Source organism: Ambystoma mexicanum, chromosome 12, assembly GCF_040938575.1.
Source record: "Ambystoma mexicanum isolate Mex_15411 chromosome 12, UKY_AmexF1_1, whole genome shotgun sequence".
Classification (NCBI taxonomy): domain Eukaryota; kingdom Metazoa; phylum Chordata; class Amphibia; order Caudata; family Ambystomatidae; genus Ambystoma; species Ambystoma mexicanum.
Window position 1 is genome coordinate 880,803,501 of NC_090936.1, and position 26,796 is coordinate 880,830,296.

General features: G+C 44.7%; 1 protein-coding gene across 3 annotated transcripts in view; it reads right to left on the reverse strand.

Annotated features, from left to right (window-relative positions):
• Positions 1 to 26,796, reverse strand: part of LOC138513069 (uncharacterized) — a 1,355,028-nt gene that overhangs the window by 279,148 nt on the left and 1,049,084 nt on the right. For all 3 annotated transcript variants that reach the window (XM_069627754.1, XM_069627753.1, XM_069627752.1), the window contains one exon: positions 19,488 to 19,681. In XM_069627754.1, the coding sequence (XP_069483855.1) occupies positions 19,488 to 19,681 (194 nt within the window). The remainder of the gene's footprint in view (positions 1 to 19,487; positions 19,682 to 26,796) is intronic.

A 26,796-nucleotide genomic window follows, 5' to 3' on the forward strand; every position in this document is an offset into this window, starting at 1 on the left:
ATTTACTTAACTTAATTCACCTGGCGCAGATCACCACTTGACACTGCGCTCAAATGTTACTAGTAGGAGAATGCATGAGCCTCTTACTCCTGCACATACAATTTCAATGCCAACAGCTATGCTCAGATACTTGGTGATAAATTCACTGCATACCTGAGGGAAATCACAAAGTCTCTCAAATACACATCTCGTCAGGTTCACCCACGCTCAAGCTGGGAATCCAACGAGACCTCATCAACAAACACAGCAAGAGAAGAGACTTTTTCACCAGCAGCCCTGCCACTGTACCCTGGGGACAGATTCTTTGTTTGCAAAGTTACAAGATTGTGGAAAGAGCCTTGCTTTACAGGTCCTCACACCATCATATACTCCTTACCAACAGCAGTAAAGGTAGCTAATTGGAGGGCGTGGATACACCATTCCAACATCCGTAGAGATAGCAGCACCGGCTGCCTCAGAGAAGACCAACTTTCTGTGGAGTATCGCTCAGCTGTCATTTACTTTTTTTCTGCCATTAGGTTATGCAGAAGACCTGTGGAGGAGATTGATAATATGCCTTTCAGTAGTACTGGTAATGGCAGAAGCCAGAAAAAACACTGTATTGTGGTATAGTTTGTCATTGTTGTCCGTTTTTCTCTTTCTCTCATCTCTTTGGTTTCTACTATATAGAGGATAAGAAAGCACTGCTAAAAATAATGAGGAGCACATTAGAAATAAAAGAAGCTTATTTAATGCAGATATGTTTCATGATGGCATTGGGGACAGGGGCATCAGCATCTATTAATCTGCAGTACAATGATATGAGGTGGGTGTCACGGTAGAGGGCAAATGACACTTGTCACGTGCCCTCTCATCCCACACATCACATGGGGCACCCAAGCTTTTCCTACCACAAGAGGTCACAGTGGAGGAAGGGGGGTGTCTAATGCACCTAGTGCTTTGCAAAACAAGGCGTCTTTTTCAGGGTCATTCAGTGACTGTCCATTGAGTTGATGAGGGAGAAAAGGTAAGCAGACAATTATATGCAGGTGGGGAGAATGGTGAAAGATGAAGCCACCAAACACAATATTGGAGTATATTATAGAAAGGGCCAGAAGGGGGGGTGGTGGACAGTTCACAACACACAGCAGGATGCAGTGTTGAAATGCAACAGGGCATTATTTTCTATGGTGCCACACAAGGCCATTGATAAGGATTGAGAGATCTGTTCTTTATGACGGGCAATGGGAGGAGGGACTGCTACAGTGTTGAGCAGAAGGGTTAGTGGGGTTTGAAGAGGTGGCAAAAATGAATGACAGCTGCAGGGCAACATGGAATAAATATGTGCATGCCTTAACTTGGATAGATGAGACACCAATCAGTACACATAAAGCCTTTAGCATGATTTTCCTTATGTTTCAGATCTACGGGTCAACACATCTGGGGTCCAATGCTGGCTGCACCAAGGTGATGTGCATTCCAGCAATAAAGAGCAGGACAGCAGCAGTCATGGACCATTGGTGGGTGTATGGGACCCAGGTGTAGGCCTAGCTTCCTCCCGACGGTGTGGGGGAGATTAAGCTGTCTTGTTACACTGCACAGCCCTGCCCTGGTAGTGCATTGATCCAAATTGATGTCCTTCGGTGACCATCCTGCAGCAATCGATCGGAAGATTGCAGAAGAAGAAAAGATACAAGGTGCTCCAGCACAAACACTGAAAAGAGACTGGTGCAGCAGCAAGTATTGGTACATCAAATCATCAGAAATCTTGGCTGCAATCCCACCACATTTTCGTTTGTTCTCGAAGGCATCCACATTTTTGCATTTCTTCTGCTTTCAGGGGTCCAAGCAGCAGCTAATGCAAAAGGGCTGCGAGCGACCCGTTATGAGTTAGTCCAAATGGAAAACTTGATTGAGAAAGGACTAAAGGCGGTAAGAGAAGAGCTTCGGGCAGTGAGACTAGTGGCACTCCAGAACCAATGTGTTGGATATGCTTACTGCAATTGAAGATGGCGTCTGCCCCAAAATAGGGAGTAGGTGCTGCCCAAAAATACCAGCTAACGATGCATCTAATGGAACTTTGACAGAGGCCATAGAGGAAATTTGCACACACCAGGAGACTATGATGAAGGAAATGAATGCAATATCTACAGACAGATAGTTTGACTCTTTTTGCTTGGGTCCCAACATGGTTGGCAAACATTTTTAAAGTAACTGTCCCAGTGCTCATTCTGGTGGTCCTCACTTTCTGTGCGGGTCAGCTAATATTACGGCACTGCAAATATAAAAAGGAGAGGGGAGCAGAGGAGGTATATAATGTCCCTGCATGTTGATGGGCAGGGGATAAGGTACACAGTTAAAACAGAGGCCCACACAGTCTGGAGAAAATTAACACGATTTACAGGGGGTCGTCACAATGCTGCCTGCAAACGTGGAAGAGTATGATCCTTTTGGGTAGCATGCCCAAACGATGGACAAGAATGTGTGATAATAGAGTCTCCACTGGGTGAGCATGAGGATCAGGGGGGGGGGAAGCATTGAAAGGGTAGCTAGGCTGTGGATCCCCAAGACGGTAAGTAAAAACTTGACGAGCAGGAAAGTGTCGATTGCTGGATGGATCGAAGGGGGAATGCAGTAAAGGTGCACATTCAGCACTGCCAAGGGGGGGGGAGTGCACCTACCAATTATGTGACTTATAGGGGGATGGAGAGGGGGCACTTCTGGGAAAGAGGACATCATTGACCGCTGCACCATGCGCAAGTGCAGCAGATGTCGTCCATGGGGGTGAGGGGCATGCAGGGGATAGCAAAGGGGTTAGTGGATAGGGGGATAGTGCATTACGATGTGAACCATATAACAACCATTTTTAGTATAGGCCTCAGATAAGTAAAATGCTTTTTGTTTCACAGCTGCAGGCCCCATGTAATGAGTGGACAAGGATTTCTCGAGCGCTCAACCTCAGTGTTTGGTGTCCTTTCTGATGTCCGCGGGGCACCTCATTGGTCAGATGCTGTGCGAATGTCTCCCCTTTGACAAACTCAGGTTGTCTAAAATCAGTGTGTTTGATGAGGGCTGACCAATGGCAGATGAATAAAGTTCCAGCGCAATCACGTTTTGTTTGAAAATGTCATTGTGGGAAGGTTTGGGACATCACGCGGGGTAGTATTGGACATGGAGACCAGGATGGCATGAACCAATTGCGATCATTTAATATATGCCTTCATATAGGGGACCAGTGTAGTCCCACCAATCAGCTTTTGTAAGGTATTTCAAATGTGTATTTGTATTTATTTGTATGGCGCTCCAAGCCCATGGGCATCTGGGCACATTTCTTACATAGGTTACAGGAGGTACAACAACAAGAATAAAGTTCACACAATTTGCAAAATATACATTTGACTGAGATGAAATGTACAGGAAGATTATATAATTACAGGTGTATATTTCTTACATATCACACAACTTGTAGAGCTGCCGAAGGTTAGGGTGGTAAGGCACAGGGATATCTAAGATTCTTGGGCAAGAAACCAGGTTTTGTCATTCCTCCTGAATGGGTGGTAGGCATTTTCAGTTCTTAGTGGTAAGGGTAGAGTATTCCATAATTTGGCTGCTAGGACGGGGAAGCTACTACCCCCTGCTTTTTGTAGCTTGAAGCTAGGGATTTTAAGGCAATGTGCCTGCGCCGATCTCGTAGGGCGGTCTAGGGTATTACGTGGAAAGTTCTTGGTCAGGTATCTTGGTGCTAGGTTAGTGAGACATTTGTGGGTGAGAGGGTTTTGAAGCCAATCCTTTGCTTAACCGATAGCCAATTCAGGTTGTGTTTTACCTCGGATATATGTTGAGATCTGGGGATATTCAGTGCTGCCCTAATGGAATTGTTTTGTAGAACTTGCATCTTTTTCAAGTTCTGTTGACTGGTTCCAAGGTATAGTGTGTTACAGTAGTCTAGCTTATAGAGAGTACTAGATCTCTAGCTATGGAGATACAGTTGGGTGTGGAGAGGTACAGTCTGCAGGTCGTAATTAACTTGCAGGTGTATGCTGTTGAGGAGGCCAACGCATTAGCCCGTCTTGATAGGTTTAGAGATGACTCAATGTAGATGCCAAGAGTTTTCACATCCTTGGAGACCCTGATAGTATTAAATGCGTTGAATTATTTGCCTAGTCTGTTGTGTTTGAGCTTGGAGCATAAAAGGAGAAGCTCTGTCTTGTCATTAAGACAAAGTCTGCGTTTGGCCATCCAGGCCTGAATTATATTGTAAATGTCGTTAAGTACTTTGGCGTCAGTGTCAAAGTCTCCAGTGACTGGCATGAGTAGCTGGGTGTCATCTGCATAGTCTAGGTGACACCTAGATGGTCAAGGTCATCGAACAAAGGCTTCGTAAATACATTGTATAATGTAGGAGACGCGCAGGAACCTTGGGGAACACTGCACGTGACTGGCGCAGGATCGGCCGAGGCTGATGGAGAAAAAACTCATTGATCTATTGTCAAGGAAGGACTGGATCCAAGTGGTGGCTTTATTGGAAAAGAGTGCTGCGAAGGTTAGGTGCGAGCAGAGGACTTTGTGGTCTTCTAAGTTGACTGCAGCCGACAGATCTAATAATATGTGTATGCAGATGTGTGTGTATGCAAATTATGTCATTTGCGTATAAAATGTTTGCTCGCTGTGGGCAGAGTGGACAGTTCCTTGTCAGTTCTGTTCCACATGGCTGTTTGAACCGTGCTTTCCCAGCTGCATTCAGGGACTAAATAAATTGCGTTACTCCCTGCTTGGTGTACACTACTTTTTGGATTTCTTGGGTGTTCCAGTCGTTACTAGCTTTGGAGGACCCCTGATACAACTGTCCATTGAAGCAGGAGTAATAGAGTAGTTTAGTGAAACTGGGGTAAGTCGACTCAAGACAAGTTAGAGTGTCCATTATCTAAAAACTGTCTACAGTTTTGTAATTCCTCATCCTATAATTTGCCAGTTCATTATTAGAGCATAACAGAAGGAAATTAATTCCGTCCTTAAAAGAAGGCAGCAGTCCTTTTGATGTTCAATTTCTCGGAATAGCTACAAATGATTCATGAGGTTATTAAGCAATTCAGATTCAGTATTAAAAACCCCTTCGTTTTACATAGGATTTAAATACGTACCATTGGAATGTATTTAAAAGTACTGCAGACTGATCAGACCAACGCTCGCAATGTGTCACAGGCTCAATCTAAAAGAGCCTCAACTTCTGGAAACTGTTATAACAGACAGCACTCATTCTTTTAGAAATGGAATGAAATTCTTCCCATCTAGAAGATTTCTTCTGATAATCAAGTGGCTACCAGCCCCATTACATATAACAATAACTTGATTCAGTATTAACTTTTTTGCAAAATTACCACAGAACAGTTTGTCGCCTTCAGTACCAGTCAATTACATGCTGAAATGTGGTATGCCAACATTGTTGTTTTGATTACAACACAACAGAGAAAGTGCAATGCGAGGAGGTTGCCTGGGAGACTGGGGAGATCTAGGTATAAGAGGCAGCCACGCGCTCCATGATGTGACCAATGAGATTTTGTCTGGGTATCCCCCAGAGTTCGCCAAGTCATTTTCTAGGTGATTTAAGAAGGCAAACACTACCACAATCTGCCCTCATATCATTTAGTGGGACATACGTTTAATGAAACCCAGGGAATGCCATGATCAGGCATCACTTTTGTGGTCAATTGCTGATCCAGCTCTCCAGCATCCCCGTTTCAGAGTTTAACCACCTACTGGGGTCCTGCACGAGCATGATCATTTCTGTCCGACACTGAATCTGCACTCCGCTCTGTTTAGTTATCCAGGCCATAGCTTCTGCGCCTAATGTGTGCCATTTGCGCAACTTCGCTCTGCATCGCTCGTGCAATCGCGCTCAAGTGCTAAATAGCAGGTCAAGCCCCCACTGACCATACATGTGGTAGACAGCTGTGCTGGGAATTAATTTCTCTGGGTTTTCTCCCCTCTGCAGCGTTATTGACTTGGTGATTCAATGACCAATGACCAACGTCCACCTGGCATTTGCAAAAAATCAAGGATCTGATAGATGGCTCCTGATCCCCAAAAGCTGCTCACCTGTAGGGAAACCCGGTTCAGTGATGGTATACGCCCAACAGGCTAAAAACCTATGTTCCATTTACTGGTTTTAAAATTCTCTGAAGCTTGCGTGTGGGGCAACTCTTCTATTGTGTGACCGCAGGACATTTATATCCCACTCATAATCACTATCCCACTCTCGAACCCACGTACAAGGGAAGATAGGCGTGTTACATAATTTACTTCCCTCCACAGACATGCCCCTTCATATCATCTGTAAAATACCCTAGGCAATTTCACCTCAGCATCTAGGGTTCTGGAATAGAGACGCCTGGAGCAGACATTCTATTAGGGACAGTTACTGGAGGGTGGGGAGACTGCTGTCGGATATGCTCCTGGATTAATAAACTAACCTAAACCCATCTGAGTTTGCAGGATCAATTCCTAACATATTGGTGACTAAGATCCAGTCTTTGGTCCTACCAGCAGCAGTACCTCACTGTTATTAAAGATCTCTCTTTACAGCAACTTTCCCTCAATTTGTATAGATCATTTTATTTTTGTATCTGGCCTGCTCTTTTTTGCAGTGCAATGAAGGCTTCAGCTTCACTACACTGTCGTTTGCCCCTTTGTCATGGGGAAACGGATAGGTCCTTCAGACTGTCAGTACTGGGATTATTACTTTTGGTAACATTTTATCATTGTACAATGCATCTTGTAACCCAGTACAATGTGATACACTTTTTGTTTTGCCCTAGACTAACACTCAGAGGATTTAGGACTACTTTAGGTGTGCCTAAGGGACAGGCTGGTGGCAGCAGTTACTTTTAACTATTTTCTGGTGTATTTTCCTTTATCCTTAGCATGTTTAGCTACCTAATGTGGTTAATGTCCAAACATGGCCGTGCCACAAGATTTTTCATATGTTCCTTGGCCATCTTCACTAACTTCTTCCTGACCGGTGAGGACAGGTAATCCTTATATGGACTTCCAGTGCCCGGGAAAGTTGAGGCTTTTCATGGGCTACTGCAGGGCCATGTATGTTTTCTGCCAGGAAGTGGGTTGGGACTGTCTGGTCCCAAGCCATAAACTGGTTCCAGTATGTGAATGGTATGCATGAGCTGTGCCACCAGTGGTCCTGATTGGACCACTGCTGGTGGGTTTGTGGGGGGCCAGATCTTTGATTGGCTAGTGGGAGTTTCGGCTTTTTGAATAAGAAGATTCCCCTTGCACCCATTCTTCAGAGTTCCTGGAAGAAACCTGAAGGAGCCATGTATCCTGTCTAGCTGCAAGATGTGAGAGGAGACCATGGACCCGTTGGAAGAAGGCCTGGTGAGCAACTTCTGCTGCGGTCCTGGAAGAGCCCTGTATTATAGGTGATCTTCAGAAGTCTTGTGAAGGAGCTTCAACCCTTGGAGTGGAGGGAACATCCATTCTCGGTGTCAGCTCCTAGTCCTGCAAAGAAGAGCCCGCAGAGGTGCCCCTGGATCACCCAATGGGTGCCCAACTCAGTTTGGGCCACCGTGCTGCAGACGTTGCTGTTCAACGTTGAGGCCCAGACCTATGGGGATCCACAGCTTGTGCTACAGGACTCATCTCTGCCAAAAGTTGTGGTTTCAGCATCAAGGGGACGTGAGATAAGGGGGAATGAACGGCCGTGGCAAGTGCGTTTCCGTGCAATAGCGGCGGTCCTCCAAGTTTCCTGTATCGAGTACTGTGCTGAGAGGGGCCATGCATGGCGTTCTTCTGCATCCTCGAATCCGAAGTGCTTACACCAGCATTTGTTGCTGCTCGAACCTGCAACCCCTGAGCATCAAGGATCATAGCTGAAGGTGGGAAAAGTGACCATGGACACTCTTCAGAAGATCTGACAAGTCCTAAGAAGAATCCGAGTATGTGGTATGAGTTGTAACAGTACTTACCTGAAGCCCCAACTCCCTTTTAAAAGTTTGGTAACTTTTAGAAACCTTTATAACAGTTTGGCTTTGCCATTGCTTGCTCCCACAAGTATTCTGAAAGTGGGGGGACACTTATTAGCTAAAATAACTTGTCCTCTACCCCTTGGAATTCTTCATTGGAACACTGAAGCCCTACACAAAGTTTTTCCCTGTCTCACAAAACCGTGTGCAACTTTGTTGAACATTTGGGCACAAGGTCCCATACATGCTAGGGATGGACTTTTAAAGTTAGTGTTGTATCTCTGTTGACCTGTAGTGCTGCATACTAATACTTGCCCTCCTTTGCGGGGGGTTTGTTATGTATGTTGCCCTACTCCAGTGATTGTATATATGCATCTTTTATTTAGTCTTGTGTGATAACATTACATGCTAAAAGTAATTTTTCAGAGTGTTATATGGCATTAAATAATTATTTTTGTAATTGTTTAAGTGTGTTCCTGGACTTTTCACTGTGCGTACTCATTGGACAGGCTCACCGCCTCTTGAGACTTAGCCTTGACCACTCGCCTTGCTACCTTGAACTGGTTTGGCTACATCCCCCAGAGTTGTCCCTTTCACTAAACTAGGTTGGCCTTCTATATATCTGTCCACCGGGCCAGAGTATAGAAACTCAGTCCTAACAGCCACAAATGCATAAAACCCACCCAGGCTTGGTGCACTATGGGGCTCAATGAGCTGCAGCATGGGGCTTACAGCCGATGTCTCGGACTCAGAACAATGGAAGGAAGACTTTTACACATACCGGAATGTTATTGATGGAGCCAGGTTCTCAGTCTCCAGAAAGGAGGCAATTATTTTGCATTACCTGGTATCTGAGGGTCAACAAGTCTAAAGAACCTTCCACCTAAACCACAAGGGGAAGCAAACTCATTTGAGGATTTGCTTACTTGGATGGACAAGTGCCTTGCACCTAAGGCCAATGTGTTCATGGACAGAGCTTTTACAACACAAAGCAAAGGCCTAGTGAATCCATTGATCATCACGTCTCGGCTCCGATTACCCTTGCAGCCTTTTGCAATCCGAGACAGTTCATCAATGAAATAATAAAAGACCAGTTAGAGGTCCATGCAAACAATATTCACATCAGAGAACAATTGTGGGAAGAAGCTGAAACATCTTTGTATCAAACCATTCTCCTGGCCAAATCCTAGAACGTCTGAAAAACTACTGTTGTGCCATCGAGAATGAGATGCACCTTGATAGCTCCAAGGCAGAATTACTCAAGCAAGACATTGTAGAGAAAAAAACGAACACTCATTAAATCCATGAAAGCACCATCCTTCAAAATGCAAGCTCAGTGCTTTTGTGTTGGCGACACCTCACACTTAGCAACATACAAAGAATATCCTGCGATTGGGAAAATATGTAAGGAGTGTGCCTGTTCAGGCCATTTCACTAAACTCTGCAGAGGCTCCAAGTTAATCCATCCTCGTAGAGCCACTTTCAGGAACAAGGTGTCAGAATTTCCACTCCTTGGTCCATATGGAATCACTGGCGCCAGGCTTGCAGCTTTGTTCCGTTATGGCTGACACCGCTAACATCCAAGCAGTGTAGTGTTTCCCCAAGATGGCCACTGACTAGTGATTGTGGATGCCGTGAGCTCCGCGGCTCAACAGGTATTTTCTCCTGATGCTCCAGCTTTTGGCAAATTGTCCCATTCTGCGGGGCCTTGTCCTCCATTCCAATTCTCCTGCTTTTGTTGCCTTCTGCTGAGTTTTCTCTCGGCTGTTCCAGTCTACCTATTGCTACCCTTTCAACTTACCTCATTTGCTCCTCCATCTTCAATTCCTTCTGGATTCCTCCACTACCGTTTTCATTTTTTCATTCATCTGTCCTGCATCTTGTCTCACCAACAGCCTGCTCCAGAAACTCAGTCCGTTTCATCCGCACCTTGCAGCTACTTCCTGCTATCCTCCGTACTTTGAAGGCGTTTCCCTGCATTCACCAATTGGAAGTACACAAGTTTTTTTCTGGGAATCCCCTTTTTCCCACATTTGGGCCTTGCGGCAGGTCTCTTCCTTGTTCCCCAGTCTCACAGGAAGATCAGGAGAAGGGAGCTGAATGCATGATCCACAACTACACCATGCAGTGAAATCACCATCTGCATGAAACAGACAGCAAGTGGAATCTCAATTCTCACAGTTTTCGACGCTGCAAAAAATAAAAAAAATAAAAATAAAATGAATGCAGTTCAGTCATTATCTTATGAGGTCCAATCACTGAATGTGGAGGACGCGACCTTGAGAAAATTAGAGGCTGCTTGAGAAACCCGACTTCTTCCACAAACATGGAGAATTTGATGGCTTTCAAAAAGTTAACCGAGTTCATCAATGCATGCTCTGTGTATTTTCATTCAGACAGCAAAAAATCGGTTTTATGGTTTCCAACCTTACTAAGAACGCCCTGGCCTGGGCCACCATCTTGGCTACTCTTCATAGTCCAGCAATAAGGAATTAAACCACTTTTCTTCGTTCTCTTAAAGACATGTTCGAGCAACCAGAGCCGACATACTCTGCTCAAGAAACACTCCTGAATATAACCCAAGGTTAAGGAGATTTTATGACTAACACCTGTGTTAAGCAGATTACCACCGAAACAGGATGGTTCAAATCAGCACAATTCGCCTTGTTCTGGCGTGGTCTGCACAAAGACCTAAAGGATGAATTGGCAAGAGTACCTCGCCTGTCCACTTTTTCTGACCTATTAACGTTAGTCATGCAGCTTGACTTTCGCATTCAAAAGCGCAAAAAGGAAGGTTTGGTTTCCTCTTCAAAGGACTACCATAGGGAAAACCAAATCTTTAGACGCTTAACCTATGCAGTGGTAACCGCCCACAGTCCCATTACAGCAGAAGAACGCAAACGGCGCAGATACCTGGGCTTGTGTATGTATTGTGGTTCCGACATTCATCTATTGAAGGTCTGCCCTTTGGTTCCACTGAGGTGCTCAGGAAAGAAACTCTCCTGTTGAAGATCGAGACAAATGGACGGGATAAAAGTTTGTTAAGTCCCTTTAAACCACTTTGCCCATCATCCAACCAAAACCTGTAATTAATAGTCTTGCGAGTTTATCTATCAAAGATCTCCTCATTGAAACCACCGCTCTCGTGGATTGCGGTTCTGCAGAATGTTTTATGGACACAGAACGGGCACAAAGAAACACTATTCCATGGGAGACGAAGACCGATACACAACCAGTGGAAGGAATCGACGGTCATCCCCTTAGTTCTGGCTTCATAACCTTGCACACCTTACCTATGGAACTGAAAATTACTAACCACCAGGAAACCACCATGTTTGACTTAAGGCAGCCCACTACCCCTTTGTTTTGGGTATGCCATGGCTCGAGTTGAATAATCCAGCTATAGATTGGACAAATCATATTGTGCATCTCTAGTCCTCTTTTTGCAAGGAACACGGTTACCGTAAAATATACCACTCGTTATCAAAACCTCCATACTTCCCTCCACACAGAAACCTACATCACTAGTTAAACACTCTAGGCAATCCAACCTGGAACAAAGAGCCTTCAGGCAAAGACATTGGGTTAGGTACAATTACTGGAGGCTGGTGAGGGGGTAAGACTGAAGACTGAGAAGAACCATTCTGAGTTCACTGGACCAATTCTTAAGACACCTGTCAAGGCATTGCCTGTTTCCAGGGCACAGTGGCCACCCATCTCACAACTTTTACTTCACCTCCATTGTGCCCAATCAGGATTGTGTACGCAAACGCAAAAGAATAAACTTGGGGTTTAGAGTATGCACCCTCCTTCTCTTGTCACTCCCTTTTCCTAGGAATTGTCATATAAATCATTGATCAGTGGTTCTGTCATCAAAGCAGAAAGCATACCCTTTCATGGGTGCCTCAACCTCACCTACTGACATGGGCTAGCCCCCATCAAGGGACCAGATTCATTATAGCTTGACCCACAATCATTGTTCCTATAATTGTAGAACTGGATTCTGAGGAAATCCAAAGTGAGACTCTTCTCTATCAGGGACACGGTTTATGTTACCACTCACCTAAAAAGATGTGCAACTCTGTGTCTGACCCCTCACCTTTTTCCTCAAAGAAAGCCTTGCTTTCCTTCCCAGTTGCAAGTCCTTACAGCCATTGGTACAGTCCCGTCTGTTAACCAGCCATTAAGTAACATTTCCTCCCAGACAATCTCCCAGGGGACATCATACTGCAATCTACAGTCAAGTACCCCTCACCTCCTTTAATCACCTACCAACCAATAAGTATTCAGCGTGACATCACACCAGGAACTAGGGAGCGTAAAGATTAACCTATGCATTCCCAGGTAAGTTTGTGTGTCTATTTCCTGTCCATTAAAATAGAAAAACAGCCTTCTGAGCCCACAAAATGGCACAGGGGCTACACAGAATCCAGAGGTGGAGAGGCCGAGGCCCTAAAACAACATAGCATAGAGCTAGTCTAGACTCTAGCGACAGCTGGAAGCTACCCAGCCCAAATAAAGGAATCAAGTCCTTGCGAACTCAGGACTTGATTCTGGCCAATAGGAGGAAATCCTACCCGGAAGTACAGAGGTGGTGGGGAGAATTGCTGCATCAGACAAGAGAAACTGCATAAGTCAATAAAGTTATACTACAGGAATTGATATGATAGTTTATTTATATAGCGGCTATAAACAATGTGTTTCAAAGCGCTTCAAGGCAAGGGAGGGAACAAGGGAAAATACGACAACATTCTTACAGGCCATGAACAGCAAGGATGTGAAATTAACTATCGTACTCGGCCCGACGACATTGCAGATAGTGCAAGTGCTAAGGAAGGGAGGGGGGAGTGGGAAGGATTTGGAAACAGACAGGCGACTACTGTACTAGGCCCGACGACATTTCTGGTATAGCCAGAGCAAAACAAAAGGTGAGGGAGAGGGGTGCAGAAAGGGAGGGGAGGAACAAAACAAGCGACTATCATACTAGGCCTGACAACGTTTCAGATAGTGCTGGAGGGAGGGGGGATTCCAGTAAGGGGATGGTTGAGCAACAGACGAGGTTGCTATCATACTAGGCCCAAGGACAATTCTGATAGAGTAAGTGTATAGAAGAAAGTAAGGGGAAGAGGGGAGGAGATAGGATAGCGAGAGGGTAGGGGACGTCATTGTTGCCCGCACATGTTCCCCAACACCTAAGGAGGTAACGGCAAAGGCATTGATGAAGAAGCATACTAGTACACTGAAAACGCTGAAGCTAAGTGGCTTTGAGAACATTGTTCTGGTCTGATGCATGACGGATTGTACTCTGGATATTGGGGTCCACTGAACTTGCTTTATCCCTCCTTTCGCTCACTTATTAGCTTAAAATCTCCTTTACTTGATTCTCATCCCATAGGCTGTCCTCTAACCGTTCTCTGCAAAGATCCTGTCCACCCGCGTGAGTACTCTCTGGTGACAGCTAAATCTACATACATTCCAGTTTAGCATGATATTACACAGATAAAAAAATGTGTATGAACAAGTCGATTTTCTAAGATTTATGCCCCGTTAAATCTGAAAATGGTCATACAGACAAGATATAAAAGGTGGGCTGTGGGAAATTAATACATTGGGTGGGTTTATTGCAATAGTTTGTACCAGCCGCGGCCCTCTTACATTAATTTCCAGTTTTCTTCAAACCGTATAAAAATGAATATATTTGGTGGTTGCGAGCTGATGGGAAAGGAGGACCCCTGCGCGCACTGGGTTCTCTTGTGTGCGTAATTATTTCTGCTGCCCGTTTACTGGGTTTCAAGGGGACAGCCTCGCAAATTCCCCTATATAGAGAAGGAATTCTGGCAGAAACCCTGTGTGTGTCAGCGCTGGATACGTGTATGATAATCACATATAGTTGGTTCCAATAAATCATGGGTCCGGACACTTGAGTGCATAGGCAGTTGTGATTTAATCAGATATCACATGAGGAATGCCAACACGTGTGTCCACCGTAGGTCTTTATCAAGGCTGTGCAGGTAGGTGGTGATGTGTGAGTGAATTGTGGCGACATATCACGACGCAGCATGTTTCAAGACATTCAATAGAGTGATATAACAAGAGTTGTTCCATTGTATATTGTGTGAATGGTGTGGTGAATCGTGTTGTGACATGTTAAACACATAATTACATCATACAATTGATTATGTTTCATGTCGGCATGAGAATAGTTATTTCAGAGAAAACAGAAGTAAAATATTTTTTACAAAGAACTTTGTATGTTGTAAAATAAACAAGTAGGCACCAAGGAAAGGCATTGAAGGAACAGGAGAGGAGGGAGTAAAATGAGATGCTGGTTAGCACAGATCACTAAGACTAGTATGGCTATACTAAGTAGCTGGTTGGTGTGCTTACCAGTTTGTAAAGGTAGGTGGGGTCTTTGATAGGGGGATGTTGGTTAGCAACTGTGGGAGAGAAAAAACATGTATGTACCAGGTTAGGCAGTATGGTGAGGATTGAAAGCCCATGCTGAGCCATTACCTCGACATGATTCTAGTTTGCAGTGGTACAAGGGCCAGTGCCCAGGTTGGTTGATGGGCTAGAGGTAAGGGTAGTCGCTGGCATTATTTGATAGGATCTAAGCCATTGCCTGTTAGGTGCAACCATGCAGGTATGTGGTTATAAAGCATTGCAGTGCTCCAGGTTGAGTGCACGTTGTCTTCTTGCATAGCCAGGGGGAAGCACATGGGCATTCATGAGGGGCGCAAGATGGCAAGTATGCATGATTGCAGATGTATGGTTATTTTGATAGCATTTGGGTTGGGCTCTAGTTGGAGTGCGCGTTGGGGTCCTGAGTAAAAGGAGGAAGGAGGTGATCAACCCGTGTTGGTGGTGGCATGGTTAATTGCCCGTATGTGTCCAGACTGGCGTGAGGGTGGTGGGGTGCATGTGTGGTGGCTGGTGATCAAGGCAAGGCCAAGTTTACTGTTTGATCCGTAGTTTGGTCAGAAATTCAGTCCCATACGGCAGCCCATGGCTAAGTGGGCGAGTATTCTGAGCACGGGCAGGATAAGCCACATGAGTGGTTTGGAGCGGGACGCCAATTGTAGTCATATGCAGCGTATAGTCGCATGAGGGGTGTGGGCCGGGGGGGGGGGGGAGAAAAGCTGTGGATACGATATATGGCAGAGGAAGCCGATGTGGGGTGAAGGGATGATTTGATGAATCCAGTGGGTGCGGTGCATGAGAGGGATAACGAACAGGTGAGATGATAGGTGCGCTAGAGGCACCAGCTGTGCGAGGTGTGCAGCTGCAGGGCAGGGGGCCAAGGAGAGCGCTGACCTGCGGAACCAGGGGAGCTTCAGGAACAAGATGAGCTGTTACAGTAATCTTTCGATCCCGTCCGCCATCTTGTTCCTGTATTAAATAAAAGAAGCTTGGGGTGGTCCTCAGCAAGCTGATAACAGATTGGCTGTCCCCGAGGAGGGAGAACCAATCGTGTAGGCATTGGCGTTGTCCCAAGTAGGTGTGTGTAATGTGAGCAAATTGATTGGGCTTCAGGATGAAGGAGGTGAATTGATGCCTGGACAGTTCCCAATGGTGAGGGATATGTACCGCTGCACGCAGCTGCAAAAAATATATACATGAATTCACAAGGTTGTTTCTTTATTTTATTTATATAGCGCGCCTGACCCACGGGTATCTGGGCGCTTAAAAGTAGGTTACGGTTACAGGTGAGCAGAGAACACAATAAAAATATGTACAGATATACAGAGAAAGCAGGACATATATGTATGTACAGCAGGCAGGTGATCAGTGCAAGATGCAAATGATCTGCTGGAGATACAATGTTGAGGTTTAGGTTACCGGTTACAGGTGAGCAGATACCGATGGAGAAGCCATCGAAGCCTCGAGGGTTACAGGTGAGCAGATGATACTTAATACAGAGGTGTACACATATACAGAGAGACAGGAAACATTGGTATTTACAGCAGGCAATTGAAAATGCAATTGATCAGTGCGAGATGCAAATTATCTACTGGAGAGGCACTATTGAGATTTAGAGTTAGCTTTTGTTAAGTTGCCATGAGATGACAAGACTTCTGAATTCTTCAAATGATTGGGTGGATTTGATGTGCTGAGGAAGGGAGTTCCATAATTTGGCGGCAAGAACCGGGAAACTAGTTCGCCAGCCCTTTTGAGGTTGTATCTGGGCACCACAAGACCGGAGGTGTTGGTGGATCTGGTAGTTCTGGCTGACAGATTTTGGATGAATTTGTCAGAGAGATAGGGTGGGGCCCGATGGTTCAAAGCTTTGTGGGTGAGGCAAAGTGTTTGAAAGTCAATTTTCACTTGAATGGACAGCCATTTACAGTGTTTGAGTAGCCGAGATGTGCTCTCTTTTAGGTATGTTTAATGCCGCTCTGAGCGCATTATATTGCAGAATCTACAGCTTATTGGTTATAGATTTATTGGCACCTAGGTATAATCCATTGCAGTAATCCGACTTGGACTGTATGAGTGCTCTGGCCAGTGTGAGGCAACTGTTAGGGGACAATAATGGTCTACAGGCCCTGATCAGCTTGCCTGTGTAGGCAGTGGCTGAGGCATTCATGTTAACTTGTTTAGTAAGATTGCAGTTGGCATTGAGGTAAAACCGAAGGGTTTTTACATCCTTGGCTATGGGTATGTTATTCCAACCTATGAGGATGCTAGAGTATTTGGGGCTGAGTTTTAGTAGGTTATTAGGTGAGCCGACTAGGAGCAACTCAGTCTTATCGTCATTCAGACAGAGGCCATGTGTGGCCATCCATGCCTGAATGATGGTGTAGACTTTGTTAATCCGACAGACATCTGTGTAATGGGTACCAGATACTAGTAGGAGTATCTGGGTGTCATCTGCGTAATCAGTGTAGGTGACACCCAGACGGTCTAGTTTGTCGAATAATGGCTTTGTAAAGATATTGTACAAAGTGGGTGAAACGCAAGAGCCTTGCGGGACGATGCATGTGATAGGGATTGGGTCTGCCGCTGCTGTAGGTGAGAAGACGCGCATGGTCCTATTGTCAAGGAAAGAGTAAATCCACATGACAGCCGAGTTAGAGAAATTAGCTGCCGATGACAGGTGGTCACATAGTATGTTATGGTCAACCAGGTCAAAGGCTGCCAATAGGTCTAGGAGAAGTAGAATGGCAACTTTGCTTTTGTCTTTTAGGTCATCGATCTGGCTTTTGAGGTCAACAAGGGCCATTCTGTTCCATGTTGAGGTCTAAAGCCAGATTGACGTGTCCCCAGTAGTTTATTGGACTCTAGATAATCTTGAATTTGCAAGTAGGCTACTCTATCTAGAATTTTCAGTAAAAAAGGGACTGTGGTAATCGGCCTATAATTTGTGGGAATAGCCGGGTCGAGAGTTTGAGTAACAGGAGAACCCAAGGTTGTTTGGGACTGAGTTGTTGGCAAATGAGGAGTTTATTAGTTTGGTAATAAATGGGACCAGGTCTCTGGCCGCATCTTTTATGATCTGTGCTGGACAGCTGTCACCTTTGCAATTCAAAGGTTTTAGTGTTACAAGTCTGGTGAAATAGGCGGGGACCTGGGTTGACGGCTGCGTGGCCGGACGAAAGCCTGATAGGACCACATGGTTGGTGCTATATGATGTAGCATGAGGTCACATGTGTTCTAAATGCAGAAAGATAAAAGCATGGCAGGGCCATAAGTTGACTGGTGTGGATACACCGGCAAATGAATAAAACGTTAGAGGGAGAACAGTGGAGTGTGCCCGGTAGCACGACTGGTCCGAGATGATAGAGTATGTGCGGGCGTCCCGTTCACCGATACTCACATGGGGGTGTGCCGGAGAGAGGCTGGAAGAGGGCGTGAGGATGGACATCTGGGGCGGTGCACTAGCCAGGCTGGTTAGAGAACACTGGCTATCAAGGATGGGGTGGCAGTGTCAGAGTCCGAGTGTCAGAAGCTGGGTGCCGGGGCTGGGTGGTGGTTGCCATAGCACGGGAGGTGCTGTACCACGTGAGTGGATGTCAAATTGACAGGGATATGAACCCCCAGTTGTTGTGTCATTACAGTGGCGCTACTGGGTTTATGGGGAGAATATTCTTAATTGGATTACAAAATAGGTCTGCGCTGAAATCCAACATGCTACTTAGTTATACAATCCACTATAGTTGGAGAGCTCCGAGTGGGCTTGTTCTCCAAAAATCATAACTGTTATAGTAATATACTAGGGTTGCAGACCTGGCCAGTCAGAGCTGTATGCTAACATGTGATTTGATTGCAGAAAGGCATGCTTCAAGAAAGTTGAGGAGCTCTTTATAGGAAGACATTGAGCTTGTGCTTGGAATTAAGTCCCAAGCCAACACATCTGTATTCGCAGATTAATCTGGCTTCACATTGTCGTAGCCGGAGTTCTCCGTCGCCGCCTCTTGGATCTGGTGGGACGGTCTCCAGTCCCATAAACATGATATCTTCTTTTTTGTCCAGATGATGTTTCTCTTTCCAATGTGGGGGCAGCAGGCATCTTGCAAATTGAGTAGGCTTAAATGTTCTCGGATCCTGGTCCTTAGTTCCCTTATTGTGCTGCCAATGTACTTAAGATTACACGTGCAAATGATGACATAGATAAACTTCGATTTGCAATTGATTAATTCAGTTACTTTATATAGCTCTGTATAAAAATGAGGCTGATATTATAGGCAACAGTGAATGTGATTCAGTGAAGAAACAACGGCACTAAACAGACTGGAGTAGACTGCCATATCGGGTAAAACTTTGTTTGAAGGGCAAACTCACGATTACAGAAAGTCTGTAGCTCTTCAATGGAAATGTATCCTGATGTACTGCAGTGGTCTGTCCCCTGGCAATGGGCTGTAGTGGGAGGGGTGTGGAGGAGGGTAACAGCCATGAGTTGGCATTGTTAGGGTCTCCCACAGGCAATGTTACGTCTGTCCCGTCACTTCCCATGGGTCCAATGAATGGTATTTTAGGTTCAGTAACAATCGTGCTACAACCGATACTTAGTGATGTGTTATGTTATTAGTAGTAAGGTTCTTTGTGGCAATTGGAGTCCATTGTAGGTTTAGTGAGCTGTTAAATGCCTTATTTGCAAGTTTAGGGAACTATTGTTCCTGCTGATTGACGTTAGCTGTGATCACTTTATTTAAGGGCACATAGGAATGAATTCAGGCAGCCGCTTGGGCTTCCAGTAACTTTGTGCTGAAGGGGTCCCTACAAGCAACCGTTGTTGGACGTTTTAGATTCTTTGCACAAATTATAAAGTTACTAAACGGATTATGTGGATTTCGGTTGGTTATCCAGCTTGTAGTGCTTTTTGGATTGGTTCTTCTCCTCAAATAGGTGGTTTTGAATACATCTACTTCCTGACCCCTCAATGACTTTTGTTAAGTTGCAATCACTACACGTATAGCCTAGGATAAGTGGCTTGATGGAACCTTTAGTCCTTAGTTGAGCAGAATAGTGTAACACACATGATCTGCATTAAGTTTTGGAGAATCAGATGAATTTGCCTTGTATGGTACTTACCAACATCTGTCCTCCACAGAAAGGAAACTCAAACAGGACTGTAAATTCATAATAATCACCATCCGTATTCTCATCCTGGCAGCTTCCATCGTTCAAAAGAAGCTTGGCCTGCTGCTTAATCTTCCTTTGCAAATAGGCCTTAGAAACATTTACTTTCATAAATTCCAGATTACAAAATACAGAGATTTCGGAGCCTGAAAAATAAATTAAATTTGATGCATCAACTTCAGATAGACTATTCATCAAAAAATACAAATGGATTAGATACTTTATACAATAAGGGGAATGGCTCTGTCACGGGATGATTGTTATGTTCTAAAGAGAAGAAAGCAAATAACAGAAGCTATTGGCTGGGGAAGCAATGTGCATGCAGAGACCAGCCAAGAACCCAAATGAGGCACATATGGTATTGCTTTTAACATTGACTTGCGAAAGACCCAATTCCACAGGCTCCTCTTCCCTTGCACACTACTCGCAAACACTACCTCGTCTGCTAGACTAGAACCAGCATTAAAACAAGTGAAATGACTCTAAACCAGACCAGAAATTTGGGAAGCTCGGCAAAGAATGCAAGCATTTTGCCATCTGCAGGCATGTCAAGCAAAGCTACTGTTACATCCTCAGACTCCTCTCCATTCCCATTGCATTTGTAGCTGACTGCACAAAACGTTCCACCTATGCAGGTCACTACCTAGTCCACTTTAGGCTTCAGTGCATTCACAGGAAGGGGTGGACCAGCTGCTAATAATTCCTTTAGCTCCTGTGTTTCACATCCCTTGCTGGACTTAACGAAACGTACCCTCTTTATATAACATTAGGGCTATTCCTTCATTGACCAACAAAAACCACATCATAGGAATCCCACAAGCTTGCACTCAAGTGGACCTCCAAGCACATCACAATGCAACTCAACCCTCGAGTATAGTCATAGCATGGGCCGTGGCACCTGTTGCTTCTGGTCTCTGTACCACACCACGGTTGAGTGGTACATCGCACCAGAGGCTTATCAGTGGGGTACTCCGTCCTCATGTCGATTTCTGAGGCCAGCGTTCCGTTTTCAGACGATTTGTTAGGGAACAGACCAAAGGCAGGCCCTGAAGAAGCGTGTGTCTGCAGCTCCTCAGACTTTCTAGCTGTGGTGTGTGACCATCCTAAGTGTGTTGCCCTTTTAATGGTGTGTGTGTCCCTCCCATGTTTATTGCCCTTTTAATGGTGTGTGTCCCTCCCATGTGTATTGCCCATTTAAGATGGGCCATGACTGTGCCATGGCCCAAGCTAATAAAAGGAACCCCTGCAGCAACGTGCATCAGAACGGCTGCAGACGTCCAAGGAGGAAAGACAGAGTCCTTCTCTCATTTAGGCCTGCAGGCCCACACTGTGCAAGCACAGGCCTGCAGGCCATGATGCTGTGGGGCCCTCGCAAGGTGGCAAGGGTCCGCATGGTCAGGGTATGGCCCGCCCTGCCCCCACCTAAGACCGGGTGTTCCCTGGCAACCGCATGAGGTTCTGGGCCTCCAGGGTGCTGGTGTCCAATAGAACCCATGGGGGCCGGCTGGAGGCCAATAACAGGCCCCCATAACACAAGCATCTCTGCAGAGATTCTAGGCTATAGCTCAATGTATACAAGCATGCCTCATTAATTCTGATGCATATTCTTCACTAATGAACCAGTGTTCTCTCAGCAGCGCTCAACACCATCCACTAGTAGCAAATTACCAGGTTTTACATTTAGGACTACAGACCATGTGCTTAGATAAAAAGGCCATCACAGTGAAATGATGGAGCAGATGTTGCATTTGCCCAATGAGGCTGCGCAGACTGTTTATTAAGAAAAAGAAAATGGCACATTCAAAGCAATGTATGTATGCATGTTTTAACTCAAGTCATAGTAAAAATGGACACCTCTAAAATCAATGTTTTTTGTGCGATGAACATAAAGAAGGTCACATTTGTAGTCTTTTAAACTGTACTGGCAGGCGTTATGAATAAAAACATGACTATTTCTGGTGGAGAAAAGTAGGTAGAATCTGCAGATTATTGACACAGGGCTTCAGCAGCATAGATCGTGGTACACTGTTCCCTTGCTCCAGAAGCGAGGTACACTGTGTTCCCTTGCTCCAGAAGCGAGGTACACCGTGTTCCCTTGCTCCAGAAGCGAGGTACACTGTGTTCCCTTGCTCCAGAAGCGAGGTACACTGTGTTCCCTTGCTCCAGAAGCGAGGTACACTGTGTTCCCTTGCTCCAGTAGCGAGGCCAGACTTTCTTAAGCCAATCAGCTCAATCCGCCTCGTCAGCTCAATCGGTTTACCCTTTGTGGAAAGAGTGGAGGGCCACTTCCTACGGCCCTGCAGTTTCTTCGGCAGGCTTGTGTAAGGGACTTACCTGCTCCAGTGTCCTGGGATTTGAACCGCGTTTCTTGGGCTGAGCGGCAAAGTGGGTCGCAAACATGCACCTCATCTACTAGTGAAATGGTTAGACCTTCAGACAGATCATCCCGGACACATGCATGCCAAATCCGACATGTTACAGAGTTATACTGTCCCAGAGGGGACTTATGTAACTCCTTAAAAAAAAATCAGGGGCCCCTAAATTATGAAAATGGTGAGTTTAGAAGGTATTAATCTATGAGCATATGTTTTGTAGGTTACATGGAAAATACAACTGACACCAGGCTCGGACCGGCCGATAGGGCAATGCCAGAATTGAATGCCCAACATGCTAATGTGGGCAGTTTTTTGGCTCAAAATTATCCCGTTTTCATGGACAAAGAGTGGCCACTTTGAATACTTCATAATGCGGCTAGTAGTTTTGGACAACGTTACTGAACACATTTCTTTTCAAATGCAGAATTTGCAACACATTTAACCTAAAAAAACTAAACATTGCTCCTACTCAAACAGCCTGTCAGAAAAGGAAGTAATTTCTATTTGCAACTGTGGGCCACGTTTTGTTTGGTGCCCGGGCACATTTTAAGCCCCAGTCCGACCCTGATTTGACACCAGTTTGAGTGCTACAACATTTTATGGTAGTTAAAATGTAAATTGTAATGTGAAACATTTTATTACACTGACATGTACGCTGGAATGGTGTTTACTGTGTAATGCGTTCCCTATAGGAAGTGATTCAAATGAATACATAACCGGTTTTCAGCGTGTATTGTATTACTTGCCTTTAGGTGGACATGGAACAGAGGCAATGTTGGGTGGCAATGCAGTTGTCCCCTGCACAGGTTCGTTCACGATTCTATGTATGTGCATATCTAGGACATCAACAATAAGTCTCTCAATAAACTCATATTGCATATCCTCAAACACTGGTTTGATCACCCATTGTTTACTTCTTTTAGTGAAGGCCTTATTGTAGCGAAGCGTCCCTAAAGTTCCGGTCGTCCTACTTTGTTGACGGCCAACATTTTGGTTATGTGCCAAGACCGCTAGAAGAGTCCGATTTATCATGCCCTCCATGCCAAAATGCAATCGATTTGGCCTGTACTTTAGGCACATATTGTGGAACACCTCCAAATCTCCTGTGTGGCAGAATTCCGTGAGTCCCCTCAAATCTCTTGTTATAGTTTCATCAAATACAATCTTTTCAATGGCTTTGTGAGTCGGTGATGAAGGAATCAACCACTTCTTCTTCCGTGCCTCCTCTGTGGACAAATGGCCATGTTCACAATTGTGGAAATGTTGGTTTGTGTTCCAGTGGTGGACGTTGCTACAGTGTAGGATTACTGACCGCCATTTTTCCAGTAGAATTTCCAACGACCCTCCACATGTTTTTGAGCTCCACCAAAGATGGTTGCTGATTGACTTGGACCACTGTGAAATACCTTGCATATCTTTTTTTTTAGCTGCAGCCGACATTTTTTTATTGATTGTTTTTGCAAGATGCCAAAAGTCAAATTGGTGATTTATATTTTTGTACTCTTCTCTCATTGTCTTGGCAATTGAAACGTGTCTGTCCGTGGCTATCAGGTCGATCACCATTCCCCGCGATTGTAGTTCTTGCAATGATGCTACAAAGCCAACTTTCTCCATGGCCACTGAGGATGTACTTTGTGGCACCTGCACGACCACCGAACTCACAATTTTCTTACTTTCCATGTCCTGAAAGTGGTAGGTGCAGTACTTGGCTGAAAATCCTGGGCTGTCGCACTGTCCATCACCGGCTAGCCTGAACCGTTTGCCCGCGAATGTACTATCAATAGACATTTTTTCCATTCTCCAAGCTTCGCTAATGGCTGGAAATAGATAATCGGTTTGGTATTTGTAGAACTGAGTTTTCGCAATGAAATGGATTCCCACAAACTGAAAGAAAGACTAACTTTTTAAAACTTGAACCACTAAAAAGTGCAGCCGCTGCACAAAGTAGATTGCCTGCTGGCAGTTGCCCCAGCATGGGTTGTGCAGACCATGAGAAAGGATGATATTTTGTACAGGTGGCATGTATTTTAAGGTTAGTGCCTCGAATTGCACGAGTCACATTAATCAATGGCTCCCCACATACTTCCCCACCAACCGAATGCCCACATTTCATCCGAATAATAATATCAATCAAACAACTATCGAATACAATGAATTTGGCCTCTTTCCTTATACTGTCACTCTGCATCCCAGCTGGTTCGGCCTGTAACGTTGAGGACATGTCACTCACATGAAAGGTAGAATCTCCGATATCGTCTTCCGCAATGTTCAGTGATATTGATGGTGTTTCATTGTCGTCCACTTCATTCTCCTCCATTGCAACATCTGTTCCTTCTCCGGCGATGGGTGAATAAAACAATTTCTTCAACTTTCTTGCGGTCTTAGTTTTTGCGGGTGTGGATTCTGTGAATTGATCTCCGACTGCATCCGAACCACCAGGAGGACATTCACTATCAATGGCTGGATGTGGTATAGCTCCGTTGTCAATCACTTCATATTCTTCCCATTGGCACGAGGCATCTCCAGTCTCAAGTCCCTGCCAAAAGGTTTGACAAGCAACATCTCTCGTTCGCTTCACTGTCTGTGTAGATCTAGTTCGTACACCCACTCGCAACTAGAGGACAGATTGGAAAAGGGATGTTCAGTTTAAACACAACTTACAGTATTGAACGATTAACAGTGAAAAACAACATAATATAGTGACCAGGACACTAACCTTCTTTTGCTTTCTTTTCTTTGAAACTTTCTTGCCTCGAACTTCAACATCAGGACGCTGTTGCTCCGACTCGTGTGTGCATGTCTCCACTTCCTCTTGCGCTGCAACGACTATATTTTCATGATAAGCACATCCATCACGCACTGACGCTCCATCGACTCCCTGAAACATAGAACTTTCATTAGTATGTATAATAATGTTGAAAACACAAAATGTACTTGGGGACCAATACCCACGTACATCTCAATAGCAAAACACGAATGAACGCTTTGTGTAGAACATTCAAACGACAATTATTCAAGCATTGTTGATCTAGTTAGATGGAACTGTCAAGATCCATACCTCGGGCTCCTCATAGACTTCCATTGATGATATTATTGAAGATGATGCTTCAGTAACTCCCTGAAACACAGTAATTGCATTAGTATGGTTTTCTATTTTGTTAAAAAGAACATACACTTTGTGCATGCGTCAACGGCTCATCTAAATAGACCTGCACAAATGATCAGTTGTCTAAAATAAATAATGGATATTTAAATATGATTCGATTTGCTCGATCGTTGGAAGTGTCACCACCCAGAGATCTGCATCAACTACTAGGGGTGATGTTCTTGTAGAAGAAGCTCCGTCATCTCCCTGAAATATAGTACTTGCGTTAATAAAGAAGGAAGTATAGCGGATGTAATCACGTCATATGATTTCGCTTGATCGAACTGTCAGTATCCATACCTCGAAATGCATAAGAACATCAAGGGACGATGTAACTGCGGTGCACACTTCTGCAAGCTGTTGCGCCGACCCGTAACTGCATGCTCCCCCTTCTTCTTGGTCTAATGCTCCATCGACTCCCTGAAACATAGGACTTTCATTAGTAATGAACACAATATTGAAAAAAGAAGACACATAGGAGGGCGACGACAGAAGGACATATCAATGGCTAAAAACGAAAGAAACATTGTGAGTAACAATCACGCTACAAGAATGCAAGATCTGATGATCTCCATCGATGGAACTGTCCGGAAACGTACCTCGAGCATCTGAGTGACATCAACGGTTGTCGTCAATGCGTTGGACTCCTCAGCATCTCCCTGAAAGACAGTACTTGCATTATTTTGGATAACAATAATTATAACTGAAAACAAAGACTAGAGGACGAGTACAAGGGTGTACCATTAGGTAAAATAATCACACAATAAATTAAAACTATTGATTTACATGCCTAAAACAAGTCAGTGGCAGAATAGCTAAGTGAGATTACCCGATAGGCGCTTGAAGTGGCTGATGACTGCAATAACGACACGGATGGAGAATCTTCCGCCTTCATATTGAGTGGATACATAAATGGGGAAATTATTGTTAGCTAATGCTACACACTACCGCAAGGCCGAGAGATAAATACGTAAACTTGACTCACCAGTGGAGGGATGTGGACGAATAGAGTGGGAATAGCGGTTGAGAGCAATTTTCGCTTCGCTCGCGGTGTGTTCTTCTTTATTAGCAATGATGTGGAGTACATGTCAGAGGTAAAGTGCCTGCTGCAGATGCGGTATCGATCACCCCTCTTGTCCGCAAAGACTTCTAGGACTCTACTTTCAAGCTCAGATGGTGGATATCCGCAATATCGGACCCATTCTCTTATCTGATCTATTGTCTTAGGGAAAACATGCATTATAGTACCTTCAGATTTACTATGAGTCTTCGAAGGGCAACCGCCAATGGAACAGGCAGGCATTGTGGAAAGTTCTGAAAAGTAAAGATCAACAATTCTCTATGAATACCAATGTGTTAAAAAATAAAATGACACATAAAAGGTTCAATGCAAGGTTCGTTTTGGTTCTTGGAACTATACACGTTATTCACATGCGGATAAGTATTTGAATAACTTTAAAAAAATAGAAAAATAATTTCACTAAACTCAGAACATGTGACTAGTTCCTTGCATGTACTGTCTTGAACGAAAAGAAATTGGACGCAAAATGATTATGTTACATGGCCTTACCTTGACGAACACACAGTTAGATGCAGGGATCAGAGTAGTTTCTTGTCGTAGAACAGGGAGCAGTTCACAGGTTGCAAACTGACGAGTTTCCTCGAAGTGGTCACGGAAGTTCACAGAGACGAAGAGCAGATAACCAGCACCTTCACGGGTTGACTAGCAAAGCGCAAAGAA